This window comes from Stylophora pistillata, chromosome 12 (genome assembly GCF_964205215.1).
Source record: "Stylophora pistillata chromosome 12, jaStyPist1.2, whole genome shotgun sequence".
Classification (NCBI taxonomy): Eukaryota; Metazoa; Cnidaria; class Anthozoa; order Scleractinia; family Pocilloporidae; genus Stylophora; species Stylophora pistillata.
The window spans coordinates 9296974-9312401 of record NC_142530.1 but is presented as its reverse complement, the minus strand read 5'-3'; the positions used below and the strand labels follow the sequence as shown (position 1 = coordinate 9312401).

The 15428-nt window shown below is 38.4% G+C and overlaps 1 protein-coding gene across 2 annotated transcripts; it reads left to right on the top strand.

The window, feature by feature from the left end:
* Positions 1-156: 156 nt before the first annotated feature.
* Positions 157-14403, top strand: LOC111328555 (uncharacterized). Of its 2 annotated transcripts, none has more exons than XM_088741943.1 (22): positions 157-314; positions 884-920; positions 2201-2237; positions 3264-3475; positions 4132-4318; positions 4960-5159; positions 5457-5617; positions 6048-6226; positions 6713-6755; positions 6991-7053; positions 7588-7672; positions 8322-8354; positions 8933-8989; positions 9583-9651; positions 10430-10546; positions 10720-10857; positions 11489-11554; positions 12083-12162; positions 12494-12572; positions 13143-13193; positions 13676-13720; positions 13852-14403. In XM_088741943.1, the coding sequence occupies exons 1-22, from the start codon at positions 226-228 to the stop codon at positions 13912-13914; spliced, it is 2091 nt and encodes a 696-aa protein (XP_088598069.1). In that variant the 5' UTR covers positions 157-225; the 3' UTR covers positions 13915-14403. The 2 variants fall into 2 exon arrangements, with proteins under 2 accessions (XP_088598069.1, XP_088598068.1); XM_088741942.1 differs by having other exon boundaries at positions 3264-3481.
* The last annotated feature ends 1025 nt before the right edge of the window (positions 14404-15428 follow it).

Here is a 15428-nt window from a genome sequence, read left to right as displayed (position 1 = left end):
ATTACACGTCATAAAAATTTCGCTTTAATTCCCCATTTACGATGAATTAAATCATTCCTCAGAAAAAAAAAATACATAAAAATTACAAACTGTTATTTTTTGCACTTTCGGCCAGAAATGGGATGAAAAGTCGGAAAAAGATGTGTTGTCCGCCATGTTGCGACGTCATACTCGCCTGCATTTGGCCAGTGGTTTTCTGATGGCGGTATATTCGTGAGAGCCACCATGTTGGCATCGTTATCGTCTTTTTATGAAAATATTCGCTCCTTTTCTTTCTCTGGAAGAAAAGCAGGAGACAAACGCCGAAGGGAGAGGTACTTAACACTATCCTGTTTGGATCTGTGTCTTTTCCTTGGCAAGATTTTAAATCATGTTTCGATTTTTAAAGTAGTGTACATTGTGGCGATCTACATTCAAGTTGATGTGATAGTTAAGAACGATGAGCGTAGCGGGACCTTTTAACTTGAAGTTCATCCCAAAATATCTGAATTATAAGAGGCTGACGTATCTTTCTTTTTGTTAAGGTATTTGAACAAATGCCAAGTCTTTCGTCGAGGGAATGGCAATCCACGTTTTGCATGTGAAACACTTAGTTTTGTTTGTATCTATTACTGCACAACAAAACGTCTAATAAGAGATTTATTATCCAACACGCCAAATTGTTATTTCAGTGCGGGTTTATGTCTAACCAGTTCTCTGGAGTACAAATACCGCGAGATATTTGTACTCGTTTTGGGAGTTATTTGCACTCTACGAAGCACAGTTGGATAATTAATACATGTGTTACTACACTGTATAACTTACAATTTGTCACATAATTATATGACCTGCGTGTAGATTTTGACCCTTCTAGGATTCATCAGTATGCATTTTGTTCTTATAGGGAAGAGGAGGATGTAATCGTAACAGATGTACTCCAGGTTAGTCCATCTATGTACTGATAATCAAACTGTCATGCACAATTTTGGCAAGGCTTTAGAATGCAGGGTCCCATGTTTGCATCTTATAGAGTCACCGCATACTGTAGTTCTTATTTTAATGTTCTTGGTCCTTCAAAGACTCTCTGCGAGGTGGACCTTGGTGGCCCTGTATACTTAAGTTACTCTGCAATTTTAAACAGCAAGGGAGATGTTTAGAAAATGTAAACATTGTATGGATTTTGAAAGGGAAGACTGAGACTTTAAGGTGTCATATGATGGTCACATATTATAAAGTTGTTATTTAACTTTGCAAAAGGGTAGAATTTTGGAGAGGAAATTCATGTAAAGAATTGGAAACTTTGATTGCTTGAAAGTATTGGGGACATAGGTTAGTGTCTTTCCTCTGAGAGAAAAATAAATGTGTAGTTCAGGGCTCGACACTAATGGTAGCCAACTAGCCACAGACTGGTACAATGTATATATGAAGTTCATATATTTTGAACTGCGGTATTAAATACGTATGATGCACGATCCTCGCAGTAGAGAGCGCTATTTATGCAATAGCGAAATCAGACCTGAAAAAAATCAGGCCTGTATGGGATTTGAACCACTGACCTCTGCGGTACTAGTGCAGCACTCTACCAACGCTCTGGTAGAGCGCTGCACTAGTACCGCAGAGGTCAGTGGTTCGAATCCCGTACAGGCCTGATTTTTTTCAGGTCTGATTTTCGCTATTGCATAAATAGCACCCTCTACTGCGAGGATCGTGCATCATACCTATTTAATACCGCAGTTCAAAATATATAAACTTCATATATACATTGTATCTGATTTATCATCACAGGTTTATTACGAATCAACTTAACGGCCTGTTCCCAGTTGGCTTGTTAGCTCAATTGGTAGAGCGCTGCACTAGTATCGCAGAGATCAGTGGTTCAAATCCCATACAGGCCTGATTTTTTTCAGGTCTGATTTTCACTACTGCATAAATAGCGTTCTCTACTGCGAGGATCGTGCATCATACGTAGCCACAGACTAGTAGAAATTTAGTTTTGGCCAGTGGTTTTCGATTTTCACTAGCCAGTTTGGCTAGCAAACAAACTGAAATTGTCATAACATCTAAGTTGTCACTAGCCACTTGGCTAGTAAGTTGAAAAGTTATTATCGAGTCCTGGTAGTTATTTCTTTTTACTGGAAGATGTTAACCAGAGCATTGTAGAAGGCTGAGTTTAACAATAACCTCAGTTATACTGAATACTTTTTTTTATTTTTGACACTAGACACCACCAGCCAAAAGATTAAGAAATCTAGAGGGAGGTGAGTATCTTTTTAAAGAATATGTATTTTTAAAGACTATGATAAAAGGATGAAAAGTTTTTAGCAACATCTGATATGGTATTGAGGCTGCATTTCAATACAGAAGCTACATTGTTGATGTAACAAAGTTAACCTATTGACGTCCAGTGTGCCCGTATGCGCCCAGGGGGACCCACACCCTTTCTACGCCTGGTGACGTCATCACTTTTAACCCTAGAGCACGAATTTGAGCACGTACTTGAACAGGTTGAAAATATCTTACAAACGATACCAGAATGAGTGCAATTGAGTGAAGGAGATTAGAGAAATAGCCAAAAAACCATGTAACTCTGACCTGAAAATCTGCACGAAAATCTTGTTCCATTACTTACCTACCTTTCTGAGCATGTGGTTTGAAAATAATGAGTAGTTTCTGAAAAGTCTCTACACCAAAATGAAGCCTACTAAATTTCCAGCAAGTGAGGAGAAACTTCAGGCAAGGAGAGGGGAAAAAAAGGGCAGGAGAAAGAGAGAAAAGTAAAAGTCGTAAGTGGGGCATTACTTTTCAACCCAAAAACTATGTCGAAATTTTGCTTTCTGCGCGTGCCCAAGATTTTTAGACCGCCATTTTGCATTTGGATCGAAAGGCCGTCAAGTGTTCGAGCTGTCAAGGGGTTTTTGGTAAGTTTGAGCTTTTAAAACCACAACAGTGACCCGAAATCTGCTCGACTAGCTTCAAAACACAGTTTTCCACAAAAGCTGCGGCCATTAATGGGTTAAATTGAATTTTTTAAGCATTTTTGACGTGCAATAAAATGCTGACACAAAATGGCAAAAAGGTAATTTGTTCGTCTGAGTGTGTAATAATGATGAGAAAAAAAAAAGGGACAAATAGAGATTTGTCATAAGCATTAAATGAATCTACCATTTCCTTTTGCCCTGAAAGGTTATGGATCCCCTGCATTGTAACTCTTTGCACTTGTGTGTGTGATGTGGTGTCAATAATTGTACAAACAATTTTAACTGTTTGAATTTGTTTCCCCTCAGCTGCTGGTGAAAATAGTGACACCAGTCCCCTTCGTAGTGTCTCCGATTTTGTTAAGAAGGTGAAAACCTGGTCTGGTAGATACATCTGGCAATACGGGGTCAAAGAAGAAAATCCAGATGTCAACAAACCTTCTTTGAGCAGAGACCTAAATGAGGCTGAGATTGAAATTATGGAAGAGCATACAAATTCTGGATATACAAGACCAGTTAGTGTGAGTGTAGGTTGTACCATAGTACATGTGCATGTCTGTGATGATACCAGACAAAGGACTGCAATTTGTTTGCACACTGTATTTCCACGAATAGGTCCGACATTAACATCACAGGAATAAAGGAAATGATCACTAACTAAAGAAGCTCTTGATTGATAAACAAATTTTCCTTGTCAGCACCTTAGGAAATGTAAATAAAGAGAACAGTCTAAATAAAAACTGCCTCCCGGTTAGCTCAATGGATAGAGCGCTGGACTGTTGTGCGGGAGGTCGAGGGTTCGAGCCCCAGCCGGACCAACACTCAGGGTCTTAAAATAATTGAGAAGAATTTGCTGCCTTTCTATAACATCAAGAAATGGTTAGATATTCTAGTCTTCTCGGATAGGGACGAATAAATGGAGGTCCTGTCTCCTGCAGGGTTGGGGTAGGAGACGTTAATTTCCCACACACAAGATTACTGTGTGATGGATGTCCTCCCCTGGGGTGGGATGGGTGGGTTTATTTACAGAGGTCCATGTGTTAGAGAACTCGTTACTGGGTTCATCATGTATTTACCCTCTTGAAGTAAAGAACATTGTATTGTATTGTATAGTATTCATACAGATGTTAGGGTGTAAAGGGTCAAACCATTAAAACTGGTGCTTTGCTTATTGCAGAGCTCTGGCACAGATGATTGGGGACAACAAGGAAGTTCTAGATTGACAAGGAAACCCTTGCATAGGGGCAGAGGACCAGAAACGTCAACACCAGTACAGCCTCATACAAGAACAAACAGGATGGGTTTAACACCATCCACAAAGCAAAACTTGACCATGACAAGAGCATCTGGCAGAACATATGATTGTAAGTTCTTTCTGGGAAAGAATCAAGACCATTTTAAATTTTTTTTTTCTTACAAGAAAAAACAAATGACAAAGCTACTTGTTACATTAATTTACTACATTACATTAAGTAAAAATTAGGTGCCTAGGTTAGGTCAAGATTACAATACAAAATGATGGAAATTGTTTTCTCATTCTCTCTCAATATTCCAATGTTATTATTGTCTAAAATGCACCATGCTAATTATTTTTCATGTTACTTCAATCACAAAATTGAGTCCATTTTTTGTAAGCATCAAAATATAAAGATATTGTTATTTATCCACCTAGCATCATAATATAAAGATATTGTTATTTATCCACCTAGCATCAAAATATAAAGATATTGTTATTTATCCACCTAGCATCAAAATATAAAGATATTGTTATTTATCCACCTAGCATCAAAATATAAAGATATCGTTATTTATCCACCTAGCATCAAAATATAAAGATATTGTTATTTATCCACCTAGCATCAAAATATAAAGATATTGTTATTTATCCACCTAGCATCAAAATATAAAGATATTGTTATTTATCCACCTAGCATCAAAATATAAAGATATTGTTATTTATCCACCTAGCATCAAAATATAAAGATATTGTTATCTATCCACCTAGCATCAAAATATAAAGATATTGTTGACAGTAGATCTTACAATGCTAACCAGTACAAAAGTGGGAGGACAGTAGAGTGCAACATGCCTGGACCTTCTCAATCTGGTAGCAGGTCTCCTGCAAGATCACAGAAGACTACAGGGAAGATGTCAGGGAAGAGATCTCCAGTTGAAGGGGGGAGATTTACAAGCACAGCAGAAACGGTAAGACTTGGAATTGTGAAGGACCATGCACAGTGAACAAGTATAGCAGGATTTGTGTTAAAGAATTACTGAATTGTGTTGGTGACTGTGACTGACATTTTGATAACCTGAATGAGCCCCTGATTGTTAAGCAAATTCTCCTTGTCAGTACCCCCAGGGAAGGTACAGAGAACAGTATGGAGAATATGCATATTGATATAAGAGTGTGAAGGGTTAATGTGACTCGATACCACACTTCAATTTAGTGCATTGTACACAGTCTGTATACAATTTATCACTGTTTTTCTGTCCCACAAGGTTATTCGTCTGGATGAACGAGACAAATACAGGCAGCTAGTGGCTCAGTATACCAATATAGAGACACCTGATAGATTAGATCATGCATTGAACAGAACAGCAATAGATGAACCTCTGCAAGTTGAGACTGACTTTCTCATCAAGACAAGACCCCATGTCAGGTACAAACAAAACTGAAGTGATTTGCAATTGCTATTCACCTCCAAGCAGCCAAGAGACAAAATTTTGGGTCCAGAGTTTAATTTCCAACCATTTTGCAGTATATCGACAGAGATAAACTAATTTTTGGCTTTAGTTGGGTTTATTCAAAACAATTATTCTCCTCAGTGTTGGTGAGGGTGGTGGGTATTTACCTCACCACTTCAAGGCTCAGAATAAATATCTACCCCCACTATGATGAATAAATGTCACTTATTTTGTGTAATCCTGGATTTGATATTCACCATGTTATCGTTCATACCTTTGTTGACTATAACAGTTGTCACAAATGCCAGTGATCCTTCCTTTAACAACAAAATTATCTTATTTTACTATTCTATTAGTTATAATCTTTTTTTTTGTTCACTCCTGTTGTATGGCTCTACCACTCAGGTCTGTAAATGGAAGCCTACTGTCACCAAGATCCACCTTAGTACCACCCCCTGTGTCCTTCACTATACCAGCCTCCCCTCCCCTGTCATCAACAAGGTTGAAAGTAACTGCATCTCCTAGGAGATCAGCCAACAGGTCACACAGGGTCACAGCAGATGTTAGTTTGTATTCAAGACCAGGTTAGTATTAATTTAGTGTAGTGTATATGCTATGCTGAAATGGAATATTTGACAGAGTGAGGTCTAAAAGTATTTTGAAAAGCTGAAAGGTTTGTTAGTGATTTTTATTGCAATAACTCTGTCTGTAATAAAAAGAAAACTTGAGTGGTGTAGAATTTAAAATTAAACAAAGCTTTTTTTTTGCAAATTGCACCTTTGTCTGGGCAACTTGGCAGCATGCGACACATGTACTTGTAGACTCTTTGTGATATAATTTTCTGACACCGTACAGGGGTATAATTATTACCTTCGTGTACACTGTAGATTTCTAACAAGTTCATACTCAAGTGGGTGGAGGAGAGTCTCACTGCACAGTCTGAACTTCAGGTCCTTAAAGGAGACTAAAAGTTTTCATTTGCCTGAAAACTTGTACAACAGTTTTTGAAGAGTAAAATGTAGGTTTATTTGGTGCCATATAACAGTTTGAACTGTATTTGTTACTTAAAGGTACAACCAACATATCACCTCCAAACATTATCAACAGATCAAGGTAAATTAAACATTATGCTTAAAAAAAGTTTATTGTAGTTCACTGTAAAGTTGTGTTAATAACCCTTTAGCCCTCCAAAATTATAAACATTTAAACTTCTCCTGAACATGTCAGTTTTACTAAATGAATGCCTAAAATATGCCACCTACTGCCTTTAAGTCTCCTCGGTTACAGATCCATAATTCAAGTGATAAGCCTCCTGACATTTTGTATATTTTACATTAATTTCTCTTAGCAACAAAACACTGGACACGCCTGATATTCACAATCCATTTGGTGAGGACTGGACCACAAAATGGTAAGTGTTAGGAAAGACGTACACTTACTCTTGTTTTCACCTGTTGTCATTACATAACTATGATCCTTTTATTTTTGAAAGTAGTGATAAGGAAAGGTACACAATTCGATACCATCAAAGAACCCGCCAATTTTTGTGCTCCTCAGTTTTGTACCCTCTGGTTTCGTAAATGGGCATTTTTGACCAGTTTCGAATCTTCATTTAGATATCGCAATCTAATCATAAGTGCAGTGCAATACTTGGACTATGTGCAACACGGAGCAATTCAATGTTAACAGCAGCAAAAGATTTTTAAACGCCTACAATCTTCTCCCTTGCGTTTACTACGTACGCAGTGCTGTCTTTTTACTGACAGGACCCTTTAGTTTTTGAAGACAAAATACTGCAAACCTTCCGGTGATTGCTGTAGATTTGTAGAGATATCTGATACCTCATTAGAAGGACAAATGGACTTGTATAGTGCTAGTTTGTATTATGCACGTCCAACGAAAATTCCCGGCACTTTGCCATTCATTTATTTTTTTCGATTTACAGGCGAAATCTCTTATCAGAAGACAGGTTAGCCCGACAAAGGGAGATTTCGAAAGAAGAAAACAAGCTAAAAGCAATAAAGCAAAAGGTAAAATGAATGCAAGTTTACTTTGTCAAAAGCTCGAAGGATTATATCGGCAGGCTCAATTAAGTAATCTGGGGACAACTTTCGCGTAGAATTCAAAACCAATTAGATGCACAGCTGAAGGCCACTGTTGCTACAATTTGCCTGAGCTGCATGGCTACGTTGAGTGAGTCATCAAGTGGTGCTGTGCCCGCTTGATGTCTCCTTGTGGAGACTTGTGAGGCGTTTTTGTGTATAACGCTCATGGACATGATAACATTTTTTTGTGTGTTTTGTTTCTTTATCAGTCACAGTTTTGTTTGTTTCTTTGTCTGGTTTCGTTTCGTTTCATTTTTTTATTGCACTTTGTGGCCACTTATTTCAATGAAGTCATTGTCGCTCGGTTTGGTTTGGTCGTTTTCCATGGAAATGATTTGCATACGGTTTTAACTTGGTTACAGAGATTTTCTTTTTGATAACATTAACAAGTTGTCGCGGTGTTTTAAGCGAGTGTGGAAGCGGTTCGTATTCCTTTAAGCTCAAATTTGATTAAGGAATCTACACTTTTGTAGAGAGAATCATTTCGTGAAAAATATGGTGAAAGTTCATGTAACTAGAACACGTACATTAACAATGGTGATATTGATGATTTTTCCTTTTCCTCCCATTTCAGCGAGAAGAAGAAACACAAGCAATTAAAGACAAGGTGCTTGTTTACGCACTGTACAAATCTACAATTATTGATCGATTATTATGGGTAGACTGGTGTAGTATAGGTTGAGATATCGCACATCATGTTTAACACAGTAAAACTTGGGTGTGTAATTAGGTCAGCCAGGATCCCGCTTCATTAAAACTCGTAACAGAGTCCCAGAAAATGGAACAATGTGGTCGTCTTTCACTTGTAACAGAGATACATGTACGTTATTATCAGGGTCATGGGATGGAAAATTACTTTTTTTGTCGATGGGTTTTCTTTAAAAAGGAAATTTTTGTTAGTTCTGGGGTTTTAAAGCTTGCTCTTCGATGTTTACATGTTGTTGTTGTCTCGTAAACCGAGCTGGAACAAGTTTTACATGTGCAAAGAATATGTGGGTTCGTCATTTTCGGACCATGAACGTGAAATGAAGGTACTTCTTGTCCGCCAAGGCGGGAATATGATTATCAAGCGAATTATTTGGTAGATAATTTACGTGTTTAAGCAAAGTTAACTCTGCTTCAAGTATTGCTGAAATTTGATACCTCATATTACTTGATATTTATGCTTGCTTGTCCCTGATTTAGATAAGAGAACGACTAAGAAGAAGAAACTTAGGACTGGATGAAGATGAGGAAGAAGAGGTATTTTAGATCAATGCTATTTTTTCCTGTTTACACTGCATCCACACGCTCATGGCAGAATAAGTACTGAAGCAAAGTGGGGGTTGGGTCTGCTCGCTCATTCCAACTCTACAGCGCCTCAAAACATAATAGGGTTTAAGTTACCTAGCGATCCTTACAACGGAATTATCCGCTTTGAAATGATTTAGAAAAAAAAAAGCCTGAAAAACGTGAACGGTTTTTTAATCCTGTAACGTGCACGTCACCCGTGTGATGGTGTTCTCTTCGGACATCCCATGTGTTTGTTCCGTCTATCATAATTATATGATCTGTGAAGTTGTCCATTGAACTTGAAGGCTGGAAACCCTTTACCAACTGCAAGAATGGATGTCTTGAAATTGCAAGCATCACCCAGCCAAGTGTTGTTTCAACTATTCATACATGCATGTGATCGTTTCATACAAAACAATGTATGTTCTTCTCACGTCACAAATACTTTACGTAGCACCACACGCTTTAGTAACTAACTTGGAGTACCCTTACGGTTATATACATCCTTACTAAAATGTTTGCTTCAGTTAAATGTTTTTGATATTGCATATCGTCTTTATTAGGCAGAAGAAGAAGAAGTAAAAGAAATAACGGACTCATTTGTGCCGCTCGCGGATGAGATGGAGAGAATGGTGAGAACCGTTGTTGACTTAAAGCGTGTCAAGCGCTTTGTCCTTCGTTACTGTTTTGCGTTCTGCAGAACGAGATCGTCGAAAAGTTCTTCGAGTGTCTCGATCCTTGATACTCGATTCTAGATAGGATCGAGTATCGAGTTGAGACTGTCAACTTACTTTTGAGCAGTATTGTAAATTTCTTACTTCCATTTTTACATAGTAGAGAAGGCTGGAGGAATGGCCCGAAAGCGTTCACTTCTCACGCGGGTTAAATTACATGTGGTGCTACATGTGGAAGAAGTATCTTTATTCTGAAGATTTTTTTTCCTGTTTTTTTTTTGGGGGGGGGGGGGCTTGCCCCTCCTTCACGAAAGTCTGAGCTCAGGTTGTCGAAACGTCAGCTCTTATCACCAAGACGAATTCTGTTCAGGACCACTCTCGCGAACGATCAGACTACACAATCAACAAAAGATAAATAAGCCCAATGCGAACATTGGCGAGTAAAAGTGGAGGGATAAGAACAGATTGCTTTCGGGTTAAGTTGTGGTAAAAATATGAAAGTTCCACTGCATCTTGTAGATTATGGTGCCGCAACTTAGCCTCCAAAAGATCTGTGCTCGGCCATTTTACCGATCGGAGCCAATTTGAATGAAAAGAAGTCATATATATGTATTTCATATGTTTGTTGTTTAAAAGAAGTCGAGTCACGTAAAATACGTTGACCCAGCTATTTGAATCAGTTGGTTCGTAATATACAATTTTTGAGGAAAGTCGTTCTTTAAAAATCGTCCTCTAGGTGGATGCAGCACTAGCCCCTGGGTATTCTGAAGACCCTCTTGTTGAAGGCTTTCGAGTGACCCTGAAACGAAGTGATGTGGCAACGCTCAGTAATCTGAACTGGCTTAATGATGAGGTAAGCTGAGGTGAAGGGCATTTAAAATTGCTCTGACATGTGGCTTGAGGTTCCCACTTAGAAAGATGTAAAAACAAAAATGGCTGAGGCGTTTTCAGGTAGCGGTACCATTTGAAGTGGGTTTTTAGTTCAACTGGTTTATGATTTTTTTCGTATCTCAATTCTTTTTGCAGATTATTAACTTCTTTTTCAACCTGATCATGGAGAGAAGTAACCAACAAGGGAATGTGAAAGTGCACGCCTTTAATTCATTCTTTTATCCCAAACTCATCAAGTCAGGATATGCCAGTCTCAAACGGTGGACGAAAAAGGTAAGAAACACGATTTTGGGCGCTTCACTCCTCGACCAGTGGTGTTTTCCTTTGTTGGTCCCGTAAAGCTCTCTCTACTGCGAAAAAAGATCATCTAATAAATGGTTTTGTGAGATTATCGATTGATGTTTTGAAGCTACTGTTGTGGATGGTATTTATTTCATAACAAAAAGACGACAAGAATATCCAGTGAGTAGTCAGGCACGATTGTGCACGATTGTGCACGATTGTGCCGCGCATCTAGGAGCCTGGGAAATCAATGAGGTGGAGGGTTGTTTTTAGAGTACTTGTGATACCGGTGGCTTACCACTACTTCTGGAACCTTTTTGCACCGTTTTTTGCAGTAAAAACTGTTTCGTGTGTTTTATTTCATTTACTTTTATCGTAAAATAGGATATTCGTCGTGGTGAATAACGCTTGAAAGAGTACCTTAATCGTTTGTCTCGCGCTGTTGTTAATTGGAAAGTTGATCGCGACGTTTTAACTGCTTACTGCTAGTGTTCTCTAGGCGATGAAGAAGACCAGCAGTAAACAGTCGAAACGTTGGGATCCACACCCCAAGAGACCACAAGGCGAGACAAACGATTACGTTTCTCTTTCACTAATTTTTTTTTTTGTGGTGTTCTTGTAGGTGGATATTTTTGCGATGGACATAGTCCTTGTTCCGGTTCATTTAGGGATGCATTGGTGTGTCGCGGTAAGAAAGTTGTTTGTTGTAAAACGTTTCACCCTTGCTCTTGTTACTAATGTTGCGTCGTTTAGCCAATTCAAATCTGCAACGCAAATTAAGTAATACAACTGATTAAATTAGATATTCCCTCGAAGATTGTTTTGGCCTCCGTTCACACTCGGCGAATAACATCGTTCAAAGTGAAAATCAGAAAAAAAAAAAAAAAAAAAAAAAAAAGGCCTGTTTCATCCACATTACAACGATAAACGGCGTCGGAAACGTTTGAGGGCATTCTTGGGCAAACACAGAACAATTGCCCTGCTCTGCAGTGACATTTATCCACGTAAGAGAGCGTTTCTGGAAATTTACTCTTGCGTGAACCGCAGAACTGTAGAGTAAAGTTGCGTTGTTTAATGAATCCGACGCAGTGAAGATGTGGTGAAGTAAATCCTTAGGCAAGAGTGTTTAACTTTATTCAGTCTTTTTGACTCAACATAGTCAGTCCAGTTCAAGTTGTAGACGGTTCGCTTAGAGTTTGTTCTCTTCGTTTTTCAGGCGATTGATTTTAAGAAGAAATGTATCTCATATTATGACTCACTCAAAGGTTCCAACCCACAATGCCTGACTGCACTGAGGTAAGACCTGATGCCAATCTCCTCACACTTAACAATATTCTTACCGTGTATTACAATAATTTTACGGGTTCATTCTACTGAATGAACTAGTTTTCGAGCTGAGACCCACATTACTTTTAACTTACGACGGAGTCCGATTCAGAGTCGTCATCAGAAACGCTGAGCAATATCATCCAGTGAAAATCAAACCGACGGAATCGGAAGAAAAATGTCGATTAAAACCATAGAAATAATAATCATCATAAAAAATTAAATTTGTATTATTCCATTTACATCGCCAACTCAGGAGAGTGTAGGTTCAGCTTCCTTTAAGGAATGTTTTTGTTTGTAGTGATTACTTGAAAAAAGAATCTCTGGACAAGCAGAAAAAGCCGTTCGACTCAACAGGCTGGAAGACAGTTTCACCGAAGGTGCTTTATTATAAAATTTTGCCTCGTTAATGTGTTTCTCAAATTCCCTGGTCAAATTGTTAATCATTGAACAGGTCCGGTTTGAATTATTATCTTTTAAATAGTTGGCCGATAAACTTCTTAACTGTAAGTGTAATTTCTGCTTTTCGAGCAAATAATGTTTGGTTCATAAGTGCCTTCTGTCAGCCTTAAACACTAGAAAGAGGCTGGGTTGGGATAATCCTATAATGTGCTAAGTTTACTATCCCAATATCTAATCGCCTATAGCTCTCGCTTGTGATCGAAAGAAAAAAACGGCAAATAGTCCACTATAGACCTCGAAAATATGATATCCTGCTCAAACTTCCTGTCGAAGTCGAACGTAGGCTCAATGAACTCCAGCTAGTGTTTCACTTCGATTGTGGCCCGGTATCTCGAAATCTCGCTATTTTGAATCATTTTCGCTGACCCAAGGGAAATGCGGAATAACGCGACTATTTCCTTGTGGTGAATGGGTTAACTTCTTTTAAAAAAATTAACATCCTCTTCTTTTAAAATTAAAATTGATGTCCTTCCTTTTTTTTCTGAAAGGATATACCAGAGCAATTGAACGGATGTGATTGTGGAGTATTCGCCTGCAAGGTATAATTCAAGGTTTTGTACTATTTACACCGACTCACAAGAACCTCTGTTTGTAATATCTGTTAAATTCGTTGGATTTAAACCAATCTCAGTTTGGTGTGCGAGACTTACCACTTCTATTGTGAGCATTCTCACGATAATTTCCCACCTTTTCGTTTTTCTTTCCTTTTTTTTGAACATTGTGGTCCCTTGCCTTTGTTCATCAGAGTTTGGTCCGTAAACTTAAGCTTCCCCTCTACAACTGAACTGGCTATAGTAATCATTACAGAAGGGGTAAAATTTCATGGAGGACATCGATGCTTAGAAACTAAAAACAAATAAATGAATAAATCAGTGGGATTTAGCAGTTGACATTCCACGAGGTGGTTCTTCTTGTACATTGTTTCTAACTCGAATCGGAATTTAGGATGTTGAACTGATTTGTTGAATTTGTTTTGTTTTTATTTTGTTTTGTTTTGTTTTTTTTCGCTTCTCTGATTCAGTACGCAGAGTATTTATCAAGAAGAGCACCGTTCGATTTTGATCAGGTACGAACAATAAGCGATAAGTTTATGTTGCTTTTCGTAACGTTTTCTTTCTTACGAGAAGTTTCATCCACATTCGTATGGGTTAACCAAGGCAGATGCTTAGATTTATCTCATTTTGTATTCTTTTCCAGAGACACATGCCTTATTTCAGGCGTCGAATGGTTTACGAGATTCTAACAAAGAAACTCTTGTGAGAGCCAACCGCTGAAAGATTCATGCAGTTCTCTGCCTCACCGATTCCTTCGTAACATGCCCTCTGGAGCCCGGACACAAGGAGGAGTATCTCTTTCCGAAAATTATGCCTCGCCAGTCGCCTTATGTTTTCCCAACACCTTGTAGTTGAGCGAATTTTTGAGTCTCCTTCTCCATACTTTTCGTTATGATATCATTAAAATTGTACAGTAAAGCTTTTTTTTAAGACCGAAAACGCGAAATTAATATTGGCTAATTTCGATAAACTGTTTCAAAAGCAAGAATGTTAAAGAGCAGGAGCCGTTTGATGCCTGTAAACTAGCTCTAACAGATTTTTATTATTATAAGAGCTTTAGTTCTGGTGCTAATTGTTGAAACAGAAACAGCAGGCAAAACATGTTGAACAGAATGAGTGTCTGCTCAAAATAATAAGTATTGTGGGATGGAAGTTATTCAAGTGGAAAGTATTAAAGTGTGGACTGATTATTTTAGTTTTACTCGTAACCTATTCCCTGTCTTCGTATCTATATGGCAAAGAGCAAATAGATATCAGTCGTGGTTATCGTAGAATGTGGATTTGCGCGCGCTTTTCCTTAGTACACCATCTTCTTGGATAAGACAGGTCTCACAGCAGAATTGGATCCCTCTCATCTAAATCCCGCTACCAGATGTGGACCCCCCTTTGCATAATTGGATCACGCTATTAACCTTTCCTTTAAAGCATCGTTTGTTTCATGTAACCCTAAACCTAAACCCCTAGCGCTAGCCCCTAAACCTGACCCTAACCCTAAACCCTAAACCCTAAACTCTAAACCTTAACCGTTTATCTCACGATGTAGAAATCACATCATAAATTGTATTGGTCGCGACGTTTCCACTGCGATACAGCTCGTTTTTGTTATGTGGTCGAAAGTTTACGTGCGGTTTGCTTTTGGGGAATTTTTTTTTTCGGCAGGGAAATGATCCCAGTTACTGGACGTTTCTTATGTCATAGGATCGCTGCAAGAAGATCCTAAGTGCAGGAAATACAAATGTATATCAGCCAAGGGGGCCAATAACAAAATCCTTTGTATGCAAATTGAAAACAGAAGGCAAATGGTGGAAGGAAAATCTGCCTTTTAGAGCCTTCCCCAACCGTGTGAACATCCCTACCTGCTTTTATCCAGCAGATCCCCCATTTTTATTTTTTCATGAACGCGATCTCTCTTTTATGATCAATAATTATGGTTCACTGAAATTGGCATGTAAGCTTCTTAAAATAGTGCAGATAGCTGCCTGTATCACTTGAAACCTGATCATCTTGCTATGAACTTTATCAGTGTTGAGTAGACGTTAATGTGGATGTGGGGTGTTCTGTTGAAGAGGGTGGGGTTATCTGGCTAGCAAGGGTGTGGGCGGGTAAATATGGGGGTTTTGTTGAATTTTTCTGAGACGAAGAGTGTTGGGCATCTTTTTTTAATTCAGCTGAGTTTTACATGCAAGACAAAATCTAGATGCCATCTTGCTAATTTTTTTT

Coding starts and splice junctions, on each gene's coding strand:
- LOC111328555 (XM_088741942.1), top strand. CDS start 226: ATGTTGGCATCGTTATCGTCTTTTTATGAAAATATTCGCTCCTTTTCT. Junction 3,482..4,131: donor CAAGACCAGTTAGTGTGAGT/GTAGGTTGTACC, acceptor TGCTTATTGCAG/AGCTCTGGCACAGATGATTG. Junction 6,756..6,990: donor AACATTATCAACAGATCAAG/GTAAATTAAACA, acceptor AATTTCTCTTAG/CAACAAAACACTGGACACGC.